Source organism: Chiloscyllium plagiosum, chromosome 12 (assembly GCF_004010195.1).
Source record: "Chiloscyllium plagiosum isolate BGI_BamShark_2017 chromosome 12, ASM401019v2, whole genome shotgun sequence".
NCBI classification, from domain to species: Eukaryota; Metazoa; Chordata; class Chondrichthyes; order Orectolobiformes; family Hemiscylliidae; genus Chiloscyllium; species Chiloscyllium plagiosum.
In genome coordinates this window covers 5,805,049-5,824,113 of record NC_057721.1, presented here as the reverse complement: position 1 = coordinate 5,824,113, position 19,065 = coordinate 5,805,049, and the positions used below count along the sequence as shown (strand labels likewise).

The window sequence follows — 19,065 nt, the reverse complement described above, 5'->3', positions numbered from 1 at the left end:
GATCAAAAGTGTTCTAAAATAAAAGAAATAATAGAATAGAATAGAATATTGTCACATATACTCCGAGGTGTATAGTGAACGATTTGTATGTCACCAGTTACAGTGCTGACTTAGATACCTAGGCACAGCTTCTTTAGTTAGAATATTTTAGACAATACAGAAATAAAATGTCCAGCATTATAGAAATAAAAATTCAGTACAGCAGACCACGCTCGCACCGAGGTTTCAGTCCACACCGGGCCAGCAACCTGCTGCAGAAGGCCAGAAAATCGCCCCCATCATGCTGGGAGGCCACTGTGGGAGTCCACTGCAGGAGGCTGCTAGGTTGCCATGTCACACCAGGAGGCCCTTAAGGGAGGAGGTGACTGCGCCAGCTCAGGACATCGTGTCTTGCCACTGCGCCAGGGTGGGAATCGTCACTTGCAGCATTCATCGCCGGATACTGCGAGTGGTCGCATGCTGGAGGTTGGGAATTGAAGGGGGAAAAAGGAGAAGAAGAAATAAAAATCACTAAGGAAGAAAAAGAAGAAGATCGAGCAGAGTGGACAAGCTCTGGCTGGGGCATTCTACCCCACTACCATCTTGCAATAGTGAAGTGATTGTTGCAGAGTAAAGACCCATAAATCCACAGGAGGTGTTAAAAATAATATCAGTCAATTCTTGCTGAAAGTGAACTGAAGGAAAGAAAAAGTACATCAAAATGGAAGATGGTGTTTATGATCTGAAGTTGTTGAACACAGTTCAGTCCAGAAGTGTGTAATCGGAAAATGAGGTGCTGTTCCTCCATCTTCAGTTTGGCTTCACTGGCACATTGTAGCAAATGTTCAGGGAAATGGGAAGTGTCAAAACACATTGAGTGCCCCACTGTGGGATGTGGCATTGGGAAGTCTGGGGGGGGATGTGGAACCTTGTGAAGGCCATCGTCACCGTTGCTGCTGAAATCCCTCCCTCCCTCTTTTTGTAATTCCCACTTTGTAAAATCCCTCCGATAATGAAGTCTGGGTCTCTCCTGTAATCTGGGCTACTAGTTGGTTTTGTTCCAGCATCAATCACAGCCTGCACAGTGGAGTTGCAATTCAAAGGAACTGTGGGCCTCAGATTGGCCAGCAGTTCTCATTAAGTGGGATTTTCACCCTGCTTGGGCCTTTGATCCTGGGAAAAAGTCTGCTGTCAGCTATTAAGTGATCAAGTTTTGCTGAACACTGATGGGCTTTCCCAGAGGAGGCAAGGAAGGTCCTTCACCAATTGACCAGCAGCAGGTTAGACACACAGCACTTCTGTAAAATCCACTGCTCTTTATCTTTGTACTTGGCAATCTTGTGAATAATTTGATATGCTTCTATTATTTAACTAAGTAGAAGCCTTTGTTTCAGCAATATACTATCTTCCTTTCAGAAGATCTTCAAAGGTGCAGCAGGGTAAAAAGAAGGGACCTCGTACTCCAAGCCCACCACCACCTATTCTCGAAGAGATTCCTGTAACTAAAAAGCATAAAGAAAAACTAAGGGCGAAGGAGAGAATTGAAGAAAAAGCCCGTGAAAGTAGAGAAAAAGGAAGGGATGTAGAAAAGCACAAAGAGAAAAAAGAAAAACACAGGTCAGTGATACTGTCTCTTGAAAAAGCTTAATCTGATTTTGTCTTATTTCCCTTCCTTACCAAGCTCCTAACCATCTGTCATATCCTCTGTATATGATCATACAACATGGACAACATTAGCAGTGGTCGACATTTTCTAATCAGCCTGTTCCGAGATGATGATATGCGTCTCGAGAGCAGATAGGACTTGAACTCAGGCCTCCTGGCCCATAGGTAGGGACACTAACCTTGCACCACAGAAGCCCTACATTGGAGATTGTATCTTTCTTGAAATTATTACTCTCAGATATTTGGTAGCTTCATGTAGGTACATTATTTAGTCTTTTTGCATGGATACTATAGACCTTGATGCACCAACAAGAAATAGGGTTTAAAAGGTCAGAGAGGGCACCTTTAGCTTGTAAACATAAAGGTTCTTTTCCCAATTTAATTATTTTATAATTTAATGTAACCATGTACACTGGAATTCAATATGTATTTCAGATATTTTCAGTCAACTTATGCAGAGATATAATTATACATCTCTGAAGCAGTTGGGACTTCAACCCCAATCTCCTGCCTTAGCAGTAGGGTCACTACCACAGCAACTGCAACAGCTCCCTTACAGTGCATTTTTTAGAGGAATCAAATATATCCAACCTGGGCTTCTCATTATGTTTGGTCCTTGATTTGCATTAGATGTACCCCGTGCAGCCATATTTAATTGGCAGCAGCATATCTCTTGGGTGAGCTTTTTAAATGATTAATGAAGGCTGAAATGAAGCATCTTCATCCGTTTTATGCTTTTCAGTCTACAGCACAGATTGATGTAAAAATAGATCTAAAATTCCAAGATTCCATGCACTGATTTAGTATCCCATTTTAAAGTCAGTCGCATTTTCCAATGAATGTGCCTAAGGCTGTCTTTTTAAGTAATTGTCTCCGATCGTCAAATTAATATTTGGAAAAGCAGACTGCCCAAACAAGTTTGTGGTTCTATGGAAGTGCTAATTAATCTTTGAACAGTTAACTCCTGCTTAGAGCCTAAAGTAACTTAAAAATAATCAGAACATTGTTCTGCATTATGAATTTTAAACCATGTTGCACAGTATTTAATCTTTATTTAGCTATTTGATTCAGGTAATGTAATTTATCACTTTACCATTGATCTTTGTTGCAGTAAATCAGAAAAACAAAATAGCTGTCTGAGCTTACTAATGATTGGATAGAATTTAAGTGGCATATGCAACAAATTCAGTGTGGTTTGATTGACAAGCCGATGCCACTGAAACATTCGTCAAAATTCATTATCAATTTCAAAGGGATAGCATATCATCTGAAATGTCACAATTGTGCATGTCACGTTCCTTCTTCTCTTAAATCAGTGTTACCCAACCAGACAGTATGTGACTTCTCTCTTTCCAACACTTACTCTTCCCAATAATTTATCCATTAACTGGATGAATATTATAGAAAAAAAAAGTGTGCGTGGGATCCATATGCGATTTAATGGAAGATTATTCTTCCAACAAAAGTCATGAGTTTATTCTTTTTTTTCTTCAAACAGATTTCGCTCTGCCCAATATATGATAAACTTACAAATTCTGAATATTTTAGACATTGTATGGCTTCTGCCACACTTGGCAGAGAAAGTGAAGAAATGATACAATACACCATTGCAGGTTAGATCTCTGTCTTGTTCAACTTTCAGGGATCATTCTGATAGCCTGCATAGACAGAAGAGGTCTCTAAGTCCCGAGGAACAGTCTGGCAGCACCTCTTCTCGTTCCAGAGAATATTCCCCACCAGCAGCAAGGAGAAAATCAGTCTCTCCAGCTCCACCTAAGTCAACTTCATCTTCCTCTTCTCGGAAGCATTCTTTCTCCCCACGTCACAGGTATAGAATCCTCAAAATTGTGACAAGAAGCAAGTGAGGGTGACGGTGACAGAGGAGTAGGATATTCTTGAAATATTTAAAAAGGGTGTGGTACATACATATGTTTTCTACATAGTAAGTAGCAGGTTTTTTTATGGATTACTATGATATGTGAAAACATGTTGTGTAAACATTCATTCGTTATGTTTGCAGTTATATAGTGTGATTGAGCAGTTTAGAATTTAAAACTGGATTGGATTTCTAGTTAATTGGTAGGAGATGTTTTACTTATTTTTGTGTCATCAAATTAAAACCAATGTGATTCTTGTTGTACAAGGCAAGTTTTTGCTGGAAGGAGGAATATTTTCTCAAGATGTAGCGATGGTGAATTGAGTTTTTGATGTGACATCTACTTTTGTTTTCGGCATTATTTTACTCGAGTAAGTTGGAAGAAAAATAATTTTAACTTGGAAGTAAACGTACTTTACATTTTTTGAAGCCACAACAATTAACTCCATCTTAAGCTGTTTCACCAATCACCTTCCCTCTATCAGAGGGGAAGTCAGAATTCGGAATGTTTGCTGATGACTGCGTGATGTTTAGGTCCTCCTTGGATACTGAAACAGTCCAAGCCCAAATGCAGCAAGACCCAGCCTGATCCAGATTTGGACGATAAGTGACAAGTAATGTTCTGGCCACCATCCCTTGACCATCGTTGATATTACCATTGCTGAAGCCCTTGCTGTTAACATTCTGGGAGCTACCATTGATCAGAATGGTACTGGACTAGCCATATAAACACAGTGGCTACAAAAGCAGGTCAGAGACTAGGAATTGTGTGGCAAGTAACTTACCTTCTGACTCCCCAAAGTCTGTCTACAAGATACAAGTCAGGGGTGTGGTGGAATACTCCCCACTGCCTGGCTGGGTGCAGCTACAACAACACTGAAGAAGCTTAACACTCTACAGAACATAGCAGTCAACTTGGTTGACAACACATCCACAAATGTTCACTCTCTCCACAACTGACATTCAGCAGCATTTACATGATACATTGCACAAATTCGCCAAGGCTCCTTCGACAGCACCTTCCAAACCCATGACTCGTTCCATCTAAAAGGACAAGAGCAGCAGATACAACACTATTATTTGTAAGTTCCTCTCCCTTTCGCTCCCCATCCTGACTTGGAAATATATTGCCATTCCTTCAGTGTTGCTGGGTCAAAATCCTGGAATTCCCACACTAGTGACATTATGGCTGTACCTGTACCAAATAGACTGCTGTGATCCAAGGTGGCAGCTCACCACCACAATCTGGAGGGCAACAAATGCCAGTTCAACCCACATCTCATGAATACATATATTTCACAAAAACTGAAAGAAAAGGACCTTTTTGATAAAGTTGCTGTCTGCTTAGAAAACATTTCCCTAATTCTTTATGACACAAAGGCCAAGCAGTGAATGATAACTTTTCAACAGGGGTGGCCATTGTGTGTTCCCTTTTCTTTGACCTCTGTCCAAGACCATGCCATGTGCTTGACAGCAGAATGAAGCTTCTGTCCACCTGCTCTTTGATACTATCTATTGGTCATTTTTCTAGTAATTAAAGTGAAAACATACTTCTAGTATAGGTGTTTTGGGAATAAATTAGCAGTGGCATTTCTGACCATTATTACAGTTTCTGCCTTGTTAATGCCTTTGGGCAATCTTTTCTCAGCTAACCTTCTTGAAGAAAGCTACAAATGGTACAGAGGCTCCATTGTAGGGAGATGAAGTCTTGTGGTTTCGTGTTCCGTTTAGAGTGTTTATTGGAAATTTAGGAATAACTAATCATCATGCATGACTAAGTTCTTTGATTGTCTAATATTTTGTTGTGGAAATTTCTTTTGATTGGCTCGAAAATAAAGGATGGCAGAGAATAACTAAATAATTACCCTTGGAAAGAAATTACAGTACGTGAGGAAGCTAGAAAGAAATGCAAAAATGGATCACAAGAGTTTCAAAAGGTGTTTAAAAGAGAAAAATGTCAGTGAAGTCCAGTAGAACAGTAGTTTTCAACCAGTGTGCTGTGGCATTCTGGTATGCCATGGCAAAGTGAGAAATACGTGTAAGATTATTGGGAAGCCGTGCCATGTTATCCTCTGACAGCAGTCGTCCCTGTTGCTGGAGTGAGGGTAGACAGTTCCCACCATCTGATTGACGCACGGCGCTGTCACTCAGTGTGCAGTGCCAGTGAGTATGTCACTGTGGCCTTTTGCTGAGCTGATCCAGGCTGATCACACTCCACTGCTACTGCAGATCGTCAGGGTTGTGTCGAGAACATGTTGAATGCGGGAGCTGCAGCGCACAGAGTTTGTCTTATTGCATTTTGTTGGAACTGAGTCCAGGCCAGAGGTGTTTGCACAGCATTGTCCGAGTCCTGTAAGGTTTGAGGCAGGCAAACAGCTGCTGTCACCAGCGTCTGGGCTTCCTCTCTATGACTGGGCCACACAGCGACCTGTACAAGATGGGTGTGTTTTGTGAGAGTCAGCTGGATGATGGGTGGAAGGCAGGAAGCCTTTCCAATCACTCAGTGTCTCCGTTCCTGTTATGGCAAGTAAATGTGACATTTATGAGCAAGCAATTTAGTTGGAAAAAATCGGTGTGCGCACAATTGTTTTTCTTTGAAGTGTACCTTGATATTGAAAAGGTTGGGAATCACTGCTCTAGAGAGTAAGAATGGGGAGTCAAAAAAGAAATGGCAGATGAAATGAGTAAATATTTTGCTTCTGCTTTTATGATGGAAGGTACAAAATTTATTCCAGTAATTGCTGTAAATCAAAAGGTTGAAACTAGAGAAATAGGATTGAGCAATCTGATGGAGCTGTGAGCTGACAGTCCCCAGGTTCTGATGCAATATTCACCTAAGGAGCGTAAAAGAGGAGGCTTATGAGGTAACGATGCATCACTGTTAATTTTACAAAATTCGCTAGACTCTTGAAAGATTGATTAGATTAGAAGATTAGAATCCCTACAGTGTGGAAAAAGGCTTGTTGGCCCAACAAGTCCACACCAACCCTCCAAAGAGTTTCCATCCAGACCCATTCCTCTACCCTATATTTACCCCTGACTAGTGCGCCTAACACCATGGACAATTTATCATGGCCAATTCTCCTGACTGGCACATCTTTAGATTGTGGGAGGAAACTGGAGCACACCTACGCAGACACTGGGAGAACGTGCAAACTCCACGCGGTCACCTGAGGCAGGAATCGAACCCAGGTCCTTGGTGCTGTGAGACAGCAGTGCTAACCACTGAGCCACCGTGCCGCCCCATTGCATCAAACCAGATGAGTAGCAAATATAACACCTCTTTTTAAGGAGGAAAGGAGGCAGAAAGCAGGAAATGCTTGGGGAATTACCTTGATGTCTGTCATGGGGTAAGTGTTAGAATCTTATCATTAAATAGGTTATGGCTGGACACATAGAGAAACTCAAGTGAGTTTATTATTTTGCAAAAGGGAGGCCATGTTTAATCAATTTATTGGAGTTTACCAGAGGATTAATACGTGCAATGGATAAAGGGGAGCCTGTGGACATACTGTAAAGTATGCAATAATCATTTATGGGATAAAGGAGAAGTTTGTGGTGTAGCATGGATAGTAGATTGACTGGCAGGAAATAATGTGCTTGAATGAGCCTTTTTCTGATTGGAAGGTTGTAATGTGTGGCATACCACAAAGGTTCTGTACAGGTACAGCATTTTACAACTTATATTAGTAACTTAGATGGGGAGTAGCTACATTTCCAGATGACCCAAAGGTTAGTCGGAAAGTATATTTTGAAGAGGACCAATATTTTGAAGAGGTTCAGTTGGACTGGCTTATTTCCATTGGACTTTAAAAATATGGGTGACCTATTTAAGTGTATACGGTCCTGAATAGTCTTGTAAAGATGGGCATGAAAAGGATGTTTCCTCTCATGAGTGAGTCCAGAACTAGGGGGTACTGTTTTAAAAGTATGTGCAAAGGTAATTTTTTTCACTCTGGAAGCTGTGTGACTTTGGAAATCCTCCTCTCAGAAGTTGGGGGAGATGACATCATTGAATATACATAAGGTGAAAATAGTTCGGTTCTTGACAGGCAAGGGAATCAAAGCTTATTGAGGGTAGATGGGAACGTGGAACCTGAAATACAAACAGATCAGGCATGATCTTATTGAACAGCAGAGCAAGCTGAGGGGCTGAATGGGCTATTTTTCTTGATTTGGATATTTGGGTAATAGTTCATTTAGCAGTGATATTTTTTAAGTTTGGTGGTGTATTCCTGAAGTTGAAGTAATAAGTATTTGAGTAAATGTTTAGGAGTTTTGAATATAGGGACGTACCATTGTTAATTTTGCTTAACAATGCTTATGAAATTCAATAAGATACCATCTGTGATTCATATTTTCTCCATTTGGATTCTCTTTTCCAACAATGACTAAGAAATGCTGATAGTGAAACCTTTGAAATTGTTTTAAAATTTACTGAGATGAGAATACAGGTTTCAAATTATTTGCATGTATTTGAGGAGATTTTAGTCAGTAAAGAGCAATTAGGTTGAACACCAGATGAAGTTTTTTTAAAGATATGTGGATAAGAAAAGTGATGGTCACTTTGAAGGAGGGTTAAAGTTTTATATTGTTCACGTTCATCTGGTTTTTCTGCTGAAAGTATCCAACTTGTAGCTGGATAATTGTCAGGCAGTATCACCACACATTAAGTACACTTGGTTTTTTTGATGTTTTGTTGTAAAAGATGATCTAATTATAGTTCTGGTGGTTCAGAAATTTTCAACAGCTCAGCTAGCCTATTTAAGAGGAAGGCTAAATGGATCGCCTGCTGGTTAGGGCACTCCTCAGCAGATGAGGTTTCTGCCACAATGTTTTTGGTCTATTAAAAATGTTCGACAAATGTTTGTGGGGTTCCCCGAGGTGAGAGCGATCAGTGTAGCATAAATTTAGACTAGTAGTTCAGAAGAATAGGAACAAACAAGCCCGTCTAAATTGAATGAGAGCAAATTTGAATGGGTGAGAATTGGTCTAGCCAGGATACATTGGAGCCAAAGGCTGACGAGTAAAACTGAAATTAAACAATGGGGGCTCTTTAAGGAGACTAGGTACGTTCCAACAAGGGCGAAAGGTGGCAGACCAAAGCCAGAAGTCTTTTGGTAATGAGATTGAGAATATTAGGGATAAAGAAGACAGTGTATGCTTAGGGGTGCAGGACAAGCCTGGGATGCATGGTATCTACCACGAAAGAAGAAGCTGACAAAATATTGGCAGAAGTGGGGATAGCAGTGGGTGGGGTGAAAATTGGAAAGTAGGAGGTCCAAAAAGACTGGCTGTACTAAGCATCGATAATACACCTGGTCTGGAGGACTAGCAAAGGGAAGTGACGGTGTAGATAATGGAACACTTACTACAGCCTTGGCATCTTCCATGGGTGAGCAGAAAGTGTCAGTGGATTCGGATTACATATTCCAAAAAAGGTGTGAGGGCAGTCCTAGTAACTTTATGGCAATTGGTTTAATGTCACTCGTGAGTAAAGTTTTAGAAACTATAATCGTTGGGGGAAAGAATCAGAAGGCAACTGGAGGGTTTGAGTGAATTAAGAATTGTCAGCAAGGATTTATAAAAGGCAGTGTGTGCTGGACCTATTTCTTGATGTACAGAGCAGCATGATGAAGGGAATGCAGTGGATGTTTGCATGGATGTTAAGAGAGCTATTTGAAAAAGTACCATGTAAGAGGCTGGTTAACAAAACATGAGGCCCATGGAATAGAAGGATTATTATCATAAAAAATAACTTGAAGGCAGAAGACATTGAGTTGTACAAAAAACCCGTTTTTCAGCCTGGACACTACTCGCCAGGGGATTTCCCAAGGGTCAGTGCTAGGATCATTGTTTATTCAATTGATAGATAACTTGGATATTGGAATTTCAAAATTTACTGTTGGTACCAAAACTGGACATGCGGTAAACAGTGAGAATGATACAAGTAAATGAACAAATACGTTCAGCTGATATTTACAAGAGAGAAAGGTGAGGTACTTTTGGCAGTGGGCAGAGGCAATATAGACTTGATGGCACAGTGCAGAGGTAGTAGGACTAGGGGTGCATGTTTATTATCTGTGGAGGTGGCCAGACATATTGAAATAGTACTTGGAAAAGCATATTGCACGTTGGACTTCATAAATAGAGGCATTGACTACAAAAGCAGGGAAATTATCCTGAACAAAGCTTTGAATAGGCCACAAATGGAGAATTGCATCTAGTTCTGATCACCACACATGAGGTAAAATGTGAGGGCCTTTGAGAGGGGAGAGGTGAGATTTACCAGAACAGTTCCAAGAATGGGGGATTTAAGCAATAAGCTTATTTTGGAGAAAATGACATTTTCTCTTTGGAGCAAAGGAGATTAAGAGTAGGTTTGATAGAGGCATACAAGATTATGAAGAGAGAGCTAAGAGCAGCAAGGAGGGGACATGAAAGGTCCTTAGTTGGTAGGATTAGGGAAAACCCTAAGGCTTTCTATAGGTATGTCAGGAATAAAAGAATGACTAGGGTAGGAATAGGTCCAGTCAAGGATAGTAGTGGGAAGTTGCGTGTGGAGGCTGAAGAGATTGGGGAGACACTGAATGAATACTTTTCGTCAGTATTCAATCAATGTTGTGGTTGTAACCAATGTAACTACAACTGCAACAGCTGCAATGTTCAAATATCTGCTCCTTCAACAATTGAAAGATCCTTTTTAGAAACGTCTTAACCTTTTGGACTCACGTCTTATTTCTAAGCTCTGTGTGTTGCATTCCCAGTTTTTCTCACATTTAATAATAAACTCATTCTTTGTTAACTCACAAAAGCCTGGTTAAATTGGCTCCTAATTAGATCTGGGAGAAATGTATCAACAAGAGAAGGGATCTAATTTTAAATTTACTTTGTGTGACCAACAGAAGTGGAGGTGAATAAAGAAGGAGAACTAGTTCATCCCTCTCACCGGGGAGCTTAGTGATTTGGGGTATTTCATCCAGAACTGTAGGAGATTGGTAAACTTTGCTCAAGGTCTTAGTGGAACAACCTTTGCCTGCCAGATGAGAGTACGAACTAGAGTTGTCCACTTTGCTTTTCGAGACTGATTTGCCATTTAATGATATTACTGAGCTGTGGCTTGACTTTCCCTATGTTCCACTTATGGTTATTCTTCGTAATAATTTATGAGATTTTAAAAATTTATGTATGTGGATCTCTGAGTCGAATTGAACTTGCATTATTTTTAGATTTTAACTATTTGGAAAGTACCCAGTTCTATCCTTTTAGGAGATCATCCATCTTTGCCCTGTTTTTCTTCATTAAGTTTGCAATTGACTTTTTCTGTGTGTTTACAACCCTGACATTGGGATTAAATATGGGTCTGAAGTCTGCTGAAGCAATGTTATATAAATAATACCTAAATGAATCCTCCATTATTGCCATCCAATTAAGAATGGCAGGTGGACCAGGGAAGTGAAAGGCCCTGTAAGAGGGTTTATAACAGTGTCTGTAGGGAAGAGTCGTCAAGAGAAGTGAGTGCTGATAGAGAAGAGGAAGACCTAGGAGTGCACCTACATGTATGTGGAGAGAAAAATATCAGAGTACTGTAAGGAGCTTTTGTGTGGAGAGTTGACTCCTCAGGTGTTCTGTTCTCACTACTTTGCTTTGTTCATTGCTGTTATTTTGCTTATTTTGAATCTGATATTCAACATTAATTTTCTGGGGGTTACAAGCATGCTCCATCTCTACCTCTATTTTAACTGCTGCAAAGTAATCATCCAACAAGGGGGCATAGCTTTAAATTAAGGGGGGGTAGGTATAGGACAGATGTTAGGGGTAGGTTCTTTACTCAGCGAGTCGTGAGTTCATGGAACAGTGGTGGACTCTCCCTCATTATGGGCATTTAAGCGGGCATTGGATAGGCATATGGAGGATAGTGGGCTAGTGTAGGTTAGGTGGGCTTGGATCGGCGCAACATCGAGGGCCGAAGGGCCTGTACTGCGCTGTATTCTTCTATGTTCTATGTTTTATAAGATAGGTAAAGAAAAATTCTTCCTATTTGCTGATGGTACAAGGACCAGGAGACCGCAGTATAAGGTTTTGGGCAGGCAATTGCAGGGTTATTTGTGAGAGAGTTCTTTATTTTTTACATGGAGAGAGTGGAAAACACTGCCCAAGCGGGTGGTGAAAGTGGAGACAGTCAGCGATCTCAGAAGGGAATTGCATGTATAATTCAAGAAAATAATCTTGCAAAAGTTGGATAATGAGACTGACTGGATTTTTCTGTAGAGAGGTGACTTGGACTAGACAGGCCAGATAGCCTCTTTCCACTCCGTAAATGACTATAACATTATAAACTTAATCAAACAATTGAACACATAATGAGAGGGAATGTTAAATGGCTTGCATGGCCAGTGTGGAATATTGTTACCAGTTACTGTTGGCCTATCTTTACTCGTTACCATTAATGAAGCTTTCCACTGTGCCTGAAACATGTCAATAACCTCCCCTTGACTATAGAGCCATAACCCAGAATGAGAAAACGTAATATCAGTTGTGAAGCTGGTGAATCGTTGGCTTCGTTTGTCTCTTTTTCATTAACACCAAGGGCATAAACAAACTTGAAAGAGCTTATTATGTGAAAAGGCAGAATATCAAGAAAAGTGTCTATTTGAATGGAAAGCTTTATTCTAAAATTTAATTGAAAGCCTGATTAGTAAACGTGAGCATGAATATGAATTTAGAAATTGTAAGTTGAGTTTGTTTTGATATTTACAGAGGCACAGTTATATTTAAAGACATTTTTAAAGATACTTTAAAGGTTTGAGTTAACTTTCAGAATGTTGCCCTTCTAGCAGATCGCCATCTTCCCAGCGTCAACATCAAACTCCCACGGTGTCTAGGCAGCATTCCCCATCTTCACGGTCAGCTTCACCTGGAACAAGACAGTCAACATCACCACACCATAAACGATCCTCTTCGCCAAGTTACCATCCTGCTGTAACACCCTCTCGGAGGCGTTCCCCATCACCATATGCTCCCCGTTCCTCATCTCCGCAGAGAAAACATAGCCCAGTAAGACACAGGTCCTCTGGCCAAGAAAAAGGCAAAAATGAACAGGAAACCTCACCACTACAAGAGCGACGTCGTGAGAAAAGGGAAGGTAAAAACAAATGGTTTTTGGGAAAGGTTAAGCTGAGTTTAAGTGCATCTTATATTTTCAACGAATAGTTACAATTTGTTTTGTAGCAGATGTAATGCGTTTGAACATTCAATGTTTGTTGATATCCATTGATTTCCATTTTTATACATTGGTACAAGTGCTAGCTACTATGTTGAGGAAGATTCTAGTTCATATCTGCAATTTTACACATAATCACTCAATTCTTTATGTAATAGGGTTGTGCAGAGAGAGAAAAATGATCCTGTAAACAGATGAAAGATTGGCATATTACTCAGCACTAGATGTTTACATACTTTTTAAAAAACAGCCTTGAAGCATAATTCAAGACAAGACCACACCCCACAACCACCGCCACCACCACGACAAAGTGTCATAAGAGGATTGCTTTATGAGGAAAGGTTTAGCAAATTGGGTCTATACTTGTTGGAGTTTAGGCCAGTGGGAATTGATCCTATTGAAACATACAAGATTCTGAGGGAGCCTGACAGGGTAAATGCTGAGAGAATGTTTCCCCTCATGTGAGTACATTGAACTAGGGAATAGAGTTTAAAAATAAGAAGCCTCTCATTTAATTCTAAGTAAGAAATTTCTTCTCTTGGAGATTCATAATCTTTGGAACTCTCTTTTCCACAGAGAGGTGGAGGCTGACTAAATAGGATATTGCTGAAAATAGGGGCATCACTTTTGTGTTTCTTGGGCAGCGTGCACAAACATGGCTGTGACAACATAGGCCATGGCTTTAAGAGGTGTATTTTGTCCTTTTTTTTTGTTTTGAAGAGAAGTTTTAAGCCAGAGGTACAAAGCAGTCTATGCAGAACCACTAGAGTAAACAATTTGTGAAGTCTTGGTTTTTCTTTTGTCAAAGTTGGAACAGTAGAAGCAGCCTGAACGGGTGGGGTCTAACTCCCACAGAACCAGGATGTGCCTGGAATAGACACACTTAACAAATGTGACTAATCAGCAAAACGCAAGTCTTTCTTAATGAAAGTCCAAATTCTTATTCATTAGATTTGTCGCACAGCGTGACTGGGTTGTCTTCCTCAAAATCAAGAGAAAAATAATTGCTGGACTTAGAGTCATAGAGATGTACAGCATGGAAACAAACCCTTCGGTCCAACCCGTCCATGTCGACCAGATATCCCAACCCAATCTAGTCCCACCTGCCAGCACCCGGCCCATCAGTGGGTTTCTCGGTGATATATACAAGAGGGTTTGTCTTCATGACTCACCATGTCAGCTATAATGCTGATGAGTGCAAGGCAAAAAACTTTGACTGTAGTAATATTTAAATTGTGTTCTACCAATTAATTATTTATAAGCTTTGAACTGGATTTAATAGCTGGCGAACGGGATCACGGTAACTGGAGAACTAGTGGCAACCATGCCCAAGGCCATTCCTGGGTGCTCTGACACAACTAAAATAGTTCAAGCTGTTTGGATTCCTGGATCTGGCAGGGTAGGTGCTCCAAGGACTGCCCGTCAGTCCACTTGGAACACCATACTAATGGTGCTAAAGGCAGAAAGTCCCCTGAACCTGATGGGTTGCATCACAGATCCTAAGATTTTAAAGGAAGTATCTGTAGAGATAGTAGATGCTCTGGTAATGATCTTCCAAGGATCCTTCGATTCTGAAAAAGTCCCAGAGGATTAGAAAACTGCTGTGTAAGACCCTGAATGGTAAAGGGAAGGTAACAAGAAACAGGTAACTATAGGTCTGTTAGCTTAACATCTGTCATTGGGAAAATCTTAAGAGTGCTACAAGGTATATACAGAGGAACCACGATTATCTGAATATCAATTATCTGAATATCGGATTATCCAAAGGAGATCTTGAGGTCCCACAAGAAACATTACATCAAGGACGTGTTTCCAACACTGATCTTTTGTTTACGGTGATTAAAAGTGAACTCAATGCTGCCGAGAACAGTCCTGGACTGGTGGGACTCCAGGCACCGTCTCTGAATGACTGACCTCCCGCCATCTCTCTCTCTCTCTCTTCCCACACTTTCCCTGGAGTTCTACACAGGCGTGTACCCTAAAGTCCCCTTCCCCAGATAATTTCTCCAACATTGTCCCGTACGGGGTAAAGGTGGAACCTGTCAAAAAAGTTGCAATAAAAAGTTGTGTGTGTGCGTGCGTGTGTGTGTGTGTGCGCGCGCGCGCTATTTGGACACACCACCTAAAAGGCAGTATCTGCAGCAGCAGACTTGTTGGTGTCCAGTCCAGCTGCTCCCCAGAAGGGGTGGGGGGGTGCAGGCTGGGGACAGTGTTGGACGGGGTTGTGGACGGCCAGGGACGGGGGCTCATGCGCATGGTCTGCTGCTGCTTAGTCCCCAGAATGAGGAGCAGACTTAACAGAAAACTCAGAGCCCCAGAGGAAAGGTATTGAATCGATTAACCGAATCATCAATTATCCGAACAAAATAGTGCCTGCCCATCTCGTTTAGATAATCGAGGTTCCTCTGTATTGCAGAATATTTCAAAAAACATAATAAAATTGAGCATGGTTGGCATGACTTCGTGAAGGGGAAATCAGACCTGACAATTTTATTTGGGTTCTCTGAAGAGGTCACAAACAAGATACATAAAGGAGAGGCAATAGATATAATATATTTGGATTTTCAAAGGCATTTGGTAAGGTACCTCACACAAGGCTACTTGTTGGGATTACTATATTAGCATGGATAGAGGATTGGTGAATTAATAGACAAGGAGTTGGGAATAAAGGGTCCATTGTCAGGATGTCAATTTGTAACAAGTAGTGTGCCATCAGGATCAGTGCTGGGGTCACAATTATTTGCAGTATGTACATTAATGGCTTGGAAGAAGGAAGCAAAGTACTGCAGATAGCGCAAAGTCTATGGAGGGATATAGATGGATTGAGTGAGTGGACAAAAACTCTGCAGATGAAATATAATGTGGGATACTGAGGTAAGAATAGAAGAGCTGACTATTATTTAAATGGGGAAAGTCTGCAGAAATCTACGGCACTGAGGTTTTGGAGGTGTAAATCACAAAAAGTTAGTGTACAAGTAATAGGAGGTTTTAGAGAAGGCAAATGCAAAGCGAGAGGACAATGTAAGTATTGAAATCTTGCTAAAACTATACCAGGCAGTAGTTAGACCACGCTTTGCGTACCCTCTCAAGTGGGAAGTATAAGATTCCATGGCACTAATTCACAGAAGAATGAGGAGGCATCTCTGGTTTCCTGATCAATCAGCATCAGAGAAGCAGATTGCCAGGTCATTTTGATATTGTTATTTATAGGAGTTTCATGTATGTAATTGATTGCCCTGAACTTTGCATTAAAAGTGACTTCACTGCAAGTATTTCAGTGGCTGCAAAGCATTTGGGAACTTCTTGATGTCTTCAAAATGCTACAGGAGGTCTTTTCTGTCTTTAGCTGATAAAGGAGGTACTAATGACAAACTGCTTAAACAGACCCATTCTCTTTCAGGAATACTCTGTAAACTTGCTATGTCTACTTCTTGTTCAGTTGTTCCAACAATTGTACGTGGAGAATGAATTATATTCCATAACTTTTCTAATATTCCACTTTAAAATGCGGTCAACAGATTTTGTCATCGTCTTTAAAATTGCAAGGTTATATCTAGCTTTAAATTCATAAATTAGTATTATGAAAATTTGTTGACTCCATTGTTTCCACTTAATTAAATACTTTGTTCTGCCATCTCTAGAATCTAAATAGTGTAGTCATTATTTGTATTGAATTTGTGACGATTTAAAAATCATCAAGGCTTTAAGGTTTTACAGATGCAGGTGGCATTCAGCCTTTGGTGGTTCAAGTCTCAACACTATAATGCTTGTAATTACTTGGATGTTTTATGTGCAGAGGACATGCTTTGTCTCACTTAACTGATAATTATGTTCTAAAAGCTAATTGCAGACTTTCTTTTTAGAAAGCCGAGGAAAGCGGGAAAGAGAAAAGGAGAGCAAAGATGGTCGTGACCAGCGGGATTATGAACATGATCAGCCTACTCTTCAAGAAAGGGATGAGCGAATGCACAGGGATGGCCGCGATACTCGAAACAGTCGTGATCGCAAAGAAGTGAAAGACACCAGTGATCGCAGAGATTACAGAGAATCACATGAGACTCGTGATACACGAGACTCCCGAGATTACAGGGACAGCAAAGACTCTCGAGATCTGAGAGAGCAGCGTTCTGGACGAGATGCTCATGACTATAGAGAAAGCAGGGACTCCCATCGGAAAGATGATCAGTGTCATGATGACCGCGACTATGGTCGAAGTCATAGCAAAGATGAAAATTCTCGTATTGACTCCAGGGGTGAGGGCAGGGTGGACTCCAGGGGTGAGAGCAGGATGGACACCAGGGGTGAGAGCAGGATGGACACCAGGGGTGAGAGCAGGGTGGACTCCAGGAGTGAAGGCAGGGTGGACGCCAGGAGTGAAGGCAGGGTGGACGCCAGGAGTGAAGGCAGGGTGGACTCCAGGAGTGAAGGCAGGGTGGACTCCAGGAGTGAAGGCAGGATGGACTCCAGGAGTGAAGGCAGGGTGGACTCCAGGGGTGAGAGCAGGATGGACTCCAGGAGTGAGGGAAGAATGGATTCCAGGGGTGAGATCAGGTTGGACTCCAGGGGTGAGGGCAGGGTGGACTCCAGGAGTGAGGGAAGAATGGACTCCAGGGGTGAGGGCAGGGTGGACTCCAGGGGTGAGGGCAGGGTGGACTCCAGGGGTGAGGGCAGGAGCGAGGGCAGGGTTGACTCCAGGAGCGAGGGCAGGGTTGACTCCAGGAGCGAGGGGAGGGTTGACTCCAGGAGCGAGGGCAGGATTGACTCCAGGAGCGAGGGCAGGGTTGACTCCAGGAGCGAGGGCAGGGTTGACTCCAGGAGCGAAGGTAGGATTGACTCCAGGAGCGAGGGTAGGCTGGACTCCAGGAGCGAGGGTAGGCTGGACTCCAGGAGCGAGGGCAGGGTTGACTCCCGGAGCGAAGGTAGGGTTGACTCCCGGAGCGAAGGTAGGCTGGACTCCAGGAGCGAGGGCAGGATTGACTCCCGGAGTGAAGGTAGGCTGGACTCCAGGAGCGAGGGCAGGATTGACTCCCGTAGTGTCAGCAGGCTGGACTCCCGGGGCGAAGGGAGAGGTGACTCCCGGAGCGAGGGTAGGATGGAATCCCGGAGCGAAGGGAGAGGTGACTCCCGGAGTGAGGGCAGGATGGACTCCCGGAATGAAGGGAGAGGTGACTCCCGGAGTGAGAGCAGGATGGACTCCCGGAGCGAAGGGAGAGGTGACTCCCGGAGCGAAGGGAGAGGTGACTCCCGGAGCGAGGGCAGGGGTGACTCCCGGAACGAGGGCAGGATTGACTCCCGGAGCGAAGGGAGAGGTGACTCCCGGAGCGAGGGCAGGGGTGACTCCCGGAGCGAAGGGAGAGGTGACTCCCGGAGCGAGGGCAGGGGTGACTCCCGGAACGAGGGCAGGATTGACTCCCGGAACGAAGGGAGAGGTGACTCCCGGAACGAAGGGAGAGGTGACTCCCGGAGCGAAGGGAGAAGTGACTGCAGGAGTGAGGGGAGGGGTGACTCCAGGAGTGAGGGGAGGGGTGATTCTAGGAGTGATGGCAGGAGCGAGAGCCGGATTGATACTAGGATCGAAAGCAGGATTGATGCCAGGAGTGAAAGCAGGACTGACGCGAAGAGTGAGAGCCGGAATGATGCCAGAAACGATGCTAGAAGTGACTCCAGAAATGAAAGGGCAGCCAGGGGGAGAGGAAGAGGATCTGACTTATTGGAAAAGGGTGAGATTTCTATATTTTTATTATCATCCTGTTGAATTCCAGTTGCATTATTCATGGTTTGCTGCCACCTGCGCACCATTCCTTAAGGGAAACATCCAGAATTTTTCTGTAACAGCTTTGCTTGCATAACGAAAATAAATTGTAGTTGTGAGTTTAGTGGGAATGTTCTCTGGTTACAATAATGAAATCATAACTGCTATTTTAAATTCTGCCAGCAGTGTTGATCAGCATAAAAAACATTACTTGTGTATGACTTTCAGAAGCTGACTTAATTTAAGCCAGAGGTATGTCAGCAACTTTCAGTTTACAAGTCATCCACACTAATGAGTTACATTTGTTACGTTTGTGCAAGTTTGTGTATGTGGGATTGTGGAACTGAAGTGTACCAGAAGGGTTGAATATCTTTGAGTAAAATACTATCAGGAGTAAGCGTACCATGTACTTGGAATTGAGAATACAAGACTACAATTTGGGTCCCCCTCCCACTCCACCAAAGACCTGCAGATCCTGGGCCTCCCCCATTGCCAAATCCTTACCACCCGACGCCTGGAGGAAGAATGCGTTATCTTCCGTCTTGGGACACTCCAACCACACAGGATTAA

The 19,065-nt window shown here is 42.4% G+C and overlaps 1 protein-coding gene across 12 annotated transcripts in view; it reads left to right on the top strand.

Moving 5' to 3' along the window:
• Window positions 1-19,065, top strand: part of zc3h13 (zinc finger CCCH-type containing 13) — a 93,040-nt gene that overhangs the window by 33,410 nt on the left and 40,565 nt on the right. For 7 of the 12 annotated variants that reach the window (XM_043700334.1, XM_043700338.1, XM_043700326.1 and 4 more), the window contains 4 exons: window positions 1,396-1,596; window positions 3,287-3,472; window positions 12,358-12,665; window positions 16,607-18,463. In XM_043700334.1, the coding sequence (XP_043556269.1) occupies window positions 1,396-1,596; window positions 3,287-3,472; window positions 12,358-12,665; window positions 16,607-18,463 (2,552 nt within the window). The remainder of the gene's footprint in view (window positions 1-1,395; window positions 1,597-3,286; window positions 3,473-12,357; window positions 12,666-16,606; window positions 18,464-19,065) is intronic. The other 5 variants (XM_043700329.1, XM_043700330.1, XM_043700336.1 and 2 more) reach the window with 5 other exon arrangements.